General features: G+C 37.9%; 1 protein-coding gene across 1 annotated transcript in view; it reads left to right on the plus strand.

The window, feature by feature from the left end:
- The first annotated feature begins 1,553 nt into the window (after window positions 1–1,553).
- The window catches only part of LOC119422418 (somatostatin receptor type 5), a 5,515-nt gene continuing 1,853 nt past the window's right edge, over window positions 1,554–5,215 (plus strand). The window contains exon 1 of the mRNA XM_037689786.1: window positions 1,554–2,339. Within this exon, the coding sequence (XP_037545714.1) occupies window positions 1,554–2,339 (786 nt within the window). The remainder of the gene's footprint in view (window positions 2,340–5,215) is intronic.

Here is a 5,215-nt window from a genome sequence, read left to right on the forward strand (position 1 = left end):
GGGGGGGATGGATGGATGGATGGATGGATGGATGGGATAGATGTTACACTGTATGCCAGTATCTTACTGGGCCACAACTTGAATACAGTTGGGAACCTTGAAGCAACATTTGAAAGGGACTCTCCAAAACATCACACAACATTTGTGTCCATTCATAATGTCCTTGTATGACCTACAGATGTTTGTAGTCTCGTCGCTTGAAGTTTGAACATGTTCAAAAAACGAGTGTGACAAATTCACTGAAAATAGTCACAGAGTTGCCACAAGTGTCTCAAACCTGTTTTACATCATTCTCAGTTTAGTTCCTGTAGCTCCAGAGCTTAACTTGGACGCCTGCACAGAACATCTGGATTTGACAGAAAACATCCAAGGCTGCGGTCTCAAACGTAAAGCTCTAATAACGATAAATAATAGTTACTTCAACACTAGTCTAATGTGACCCATCTTGATGTCAGTAGATTAATTCATGATGGCTGGTGTGGCCAACATGGTGGGTACAAAGCAGGCCAGGTACAGCGTGGGGAACAAAACAATGTGCATGACCTAAAATACAACTTTGCGAGCCATGCACGCAAAATGAAAGCTGCAATTTTAAACTTTAAATTTTAAACTTGTCCACACAAAATGTGGCTGCACAACTCACCGTTCACAAAGAAGAATTCAACTTAATGCAGCTGAAATTGTTATTTTTACTATTTTCTTGCCATTTTGAACCCTAAACCATTATCCAACAGTTTGACCCAAGTGAGACAAACAATGGTTAAACTATTGGGCTTAGCTAACTTGTTGGTTTGTGGAGTTTTGCTTGATGGTATCATGTTTCATATCTACATGTTTACCTTTTAGTTATATTTAAATATGTATTTGGCTTTGTTATTCATATAATGCAATAAATAAATTAACTTATCCTGTGTGTAAATGTGCAATGTATTTTTTGTTGTTTTAAGCTGCTCAGTATTTTATAAAAGTTTAAATGTTTCTTTAAAAAAGCAGTTTTTGATTCTTGTTTTATATTTAACACCCCCCCACCCCCGTTTTTGTAGAGCTTGCACCTCTGGTGTATTTTTATATTAACATCTTTGTCCAATGTTACAATAATTTAGTGCACCTATTGTTGCAATCAATGAGTGGTTATTTCCTTGTCCCTCAACATTATCTCTTTATAGGTTTGAATGTAAGGTTGTCTGATTTCTAATTTTCTTTTTTTAGTATTATTTTTCCTTCTTGGATAATAAAAGCTGATAATCTTATGTAATATCCTGATTTTGTACTTTGCACAGTGCAAAAAAAAAAACATTTTTCTGTTACAGTAAGTATTTTTGCTAGAGCTAAACAACTTTTTCATTCACAAGTACAATGGCTTCTATTCACCTCTATCTTTTTACACAATATATAATTTTTATAAAGCCCAACTACATCTTCATGCCTTTAACCATATTAGATTGTCACTGGGTATGAAATGTTCTAATTATTATTTTTTCCTTTATAGGTGTTTTCTGCCACTGATGGGATCGTATCGGCTTCATTCATGTGCCATCCTCCTTAAAACCTCCATGGAGCTCATTCAGGCCACCCAAGTTTCCTCACCGCCTCAGGAAGAGCCCACAGCTTCCTGGAGCAACAGCTCGGTGCTGCCTTACTCCAATGCTTTGCTTTTTGTGACTCCCTCTGCATTCTTTCCCAGCATCAGCCCAACCGATGGGTCGCTCTTCTTCAACAGCAGCTGTCTCAACTGCACAAGCAGCACGTCTGTCTCCCTCCCTGGTTTGGCAGGAGTCTTCATCCCGCTCATCTATGGGATAGTTTGTATTGTTGGTTTAGTGGGAAACACTCTGGTCATTCATGTTATTGTGAACTACACAAAAAACGAGTCAGTCACAAACATCTACATCTTGAATCTAGCCATTGCCGATGAGCTTTTCATGCTCGGCCTGCCTTTCCTGGCTGTCCAAAATGCTCTCCTCTCTTGGCCTTTCGGCTCGTTAATGTGTCGTGTGGTTATGACAGTCGATGCGTTCAACCAGTTTACCAGCATCTTTTGTCTAACTGTGATGTCAGTGGATCGATACCTGGCTGTCGTCCACCCCATCCGCTCCTCCTGGTGGCGACGCCCCCACGTGGCCAAGGCTATCAGTGGCACAGTGTGGGCAGGGTCCTTTGTTGTGGTGCTGCCAGTGGTGGTGTTTGCAGACGTGCTGAAGGATGATGGGAACTGCAGCATCGTGTGGCCGGAACCAGCGGAAGTGTGGAAGACATCTTTCATCGTGTACACGTGCACCGTCGGATTTTTCTGTCCACTGCTTGTCATCTCTTTATGCTACTTGCTCATCATCATCAAGGTATGGCTTTTATTGTCACACAGACCAACTAAAAATACTTCAAAATGGAGTTAAATGTGACAAAACATTCATGGATCGATCAATAGAGAATTTCTGCACAAGTCAAAACATGAAGGAAAAACTTTGTTTTGTGAAAAAAAAGTGAATGTTAAATGTGCCAAAATTTGTTGAAAGATTGTGCATAGTTAGATTTCAAACAAGTAGAACTTAAGATAAAATAAGCAAAACAGTAGCTAAAAGCTAAAATGATCAAAACAGTAGCTAAAAGCTAACAAATGCTAAACTGTATTTGTCGACACATTTGCAAACAGTCGTTTGTTCTGTGTACACGACTGTGTAATGATGACCTAAAGCCAGTGGTTCTTAAACTGTGATCCACAGACCCCCGGGTGTCTGCGAGACAGTGCTTGGGGGTCCGCAAATTTTATTTATTCATTTTTCCTTTTTTTACAAGCACATAGATGTTTAACAAACCATTAAAATACACCAAAATGCATGAAATGGCATCCATTTTATTCAAAATTTTCTGGGGGAGGACCCCCAGAACCCCCCCCCCCACCCCCTGCTCTGCAACTATTTGCATTCCAGCATCAGTCAGTTTACAAATGAAGCCCTGTTACCTGGTCTGACTACTGCTGTTATGATTCTGTTCAGTTTTATGTAGAGTTTTCTGTAATGATTTGAATAAGTACCAATACATTTATTATGTTCATTATGTGAAGAGGTCAAGTTTTAAAGTGTTTTTTGATATTGTTAATTTTCTCACAACTGTAATTTTTGGAAGTTGAAATTAAAAATGTTAACTGTGTCTTGAATGAAAAATACCCATGTTTAAAAGTATAAAAATTGTATTAACACTATTAAAGAACAGATCTCAAGGATTTATGTTACACAAATATTTCCATTGCATTAGAGACAAATTTTTTTTTTTTTTTTTTTTTTTTTTTTTTGTGAGCTCAGTTTAAGTGTAGAAACATTGTGAAGTGTTTCAATGAACTTATCATCGCTCAATTAACAACATGCACAGCACAATGCCACCCACAATATCACCATGAAACATTCGACATCGCACAATGAATCATCTAGCTTCCGCCACTACCCAACCTAGCGTGCATCTGTCAAAGCACCTGAATCCAAACACCCGAGACAAATTAAAGAAAATTATTTAATAAACATGAGGGTTATGAGGGGTCCCTGAAACTTTTTCTCCCCTGTAAGCGGTCTCTGAACCCAAAATGTTAGAAAACCCCTGAAATACGCAGACAGTATGATTTCTTCTTCCAGTATATACCATGTACCCCCCCCCCCCCCCCTTTATTTTCCATTGCAGCAGCGTTCTTTAGCCTTAAAAGCATGTTAACGCTGGTTTCGGCACTGGTTGAATTTATTGTTTTGGGACCTCGCTGACTTGCAATCTCTGTTTATTCTAAATTTCCTGTCAGCTTACGATTCATAACCAGTAACGTGTATGTAGTTTATCTCTGAATCCTCATAAAGGTGCAGACAAAGGCAAAGATTCATCTTATTATTCTCTATCTCCGTTTTCTTCCTGAACAGAAAACTGAATCAGGGACATGCTTACTAACAGCATCCAGTCTGCAATATTTTAAAGGTTTTGAGCTGCATGTAGTCTCAGAGGGACCTGGGGGATGATCTCAGACAGGCAAAGACGACAAAATTTATGTCTACAGGACACTGCGGTCAGGAAAACCATGAATTCCCTTTAATGCTTCTAAGTCCCTGCCATGTGGGTTATAGGCTGTTTCTGGAATGCTTTTAAGAAAATTACTTTAAATAAGGCGCAAATATCAATTTTAACACAAGAATGAAAGGATTGGTTTTTATGCATTTGTGCGTTTATCATTTCATTGTTTGTGTCTGAAAATTATATTTCTGCATTGGCTGTTTAAGAGGTTTTTATTTATTTTAAAATCTCTTTAGTGACGGGGACCGCAATTTAGTTACAGAGAAGATCTTTAATAAAAAGCAATGAGTAAATTGTTTGCATGATTGTTTCTGGTTTTACATTACAATTAAATTTAACTGAAACAGAATTTGGCAGTGACTTTCCAAACATGTTAAACGGTAAGATCGAGGATTATTATGACATTTTGTACAAGTGTCTAGTATGAATAAAAGGATTAAACAATTAACATTTCATGAACAAAAGGTTAAAGGTCATTCAATCGAGCACTATACCTCGGGGATTCATGGGGAAACAGTGATCATATTTTACATTTATACTCCAAATGAGCATATTCCTTATCTGCTAAAAGGAATGTTCAGATAATTTGAACTAGAGTTTAATGGAGAGATTATGAAAGAATAATATTTTACCTGTTGTAGATACCCTTTCAGGCTTCAGTTTGAAAAACAAGAAAAATAATTAAATACAGTAGTCACTCACTACTTCATGGTTTGTTTATCGCGGACTTGCTCTATTGCGGTTTTTCAAAATAAGATTGGACATGACACACAATTGGCTGATTGATGGATGAGCAGCACGATTGGCATGGAATTTTTATTTAAAATTAATTACTTTAAATTATTTAGCACCTGCTGCACATCTGTGCAGCCCAGAGCTGCAGAAAAAAACTTCCTCCTGCAGCTTTGTGCAGCCCATAAAGCAGGACAAATTTCCTGCTGCAGCTGATCAGCTGTTCTCTGTGCAGCGGAAAAGTGGGCGTGGCCAAGAGCGCTTGCAGGCGCAAAGAGCAGAGGCAGGGAGCTGAAATCAGGACATTCTGTGCTCTTTTAGAGTGTTTAGAAATTAGAAACATTGTTTAGAACATTGAAAGAGTGTGGGAAGGGTTTAAAACGCCTTTATATTATATATATATATATATATATATATATATATATATATATATATATAT

The sequence above is a fragment of the Nematolebias whitei genome, chromosome 16, assembly GCF_014905685.2.
Source record: "Nematolebias whitei isolate Nwh7 chromosome 16, NemWhi1, whole genome shotgun sequence".
NCBI lineage: Eukaryota > Metazoa > Chordata > Actinopteri > Cyprinodontiformes > Rivulidae > Nematolebias > Nematolebias whitei.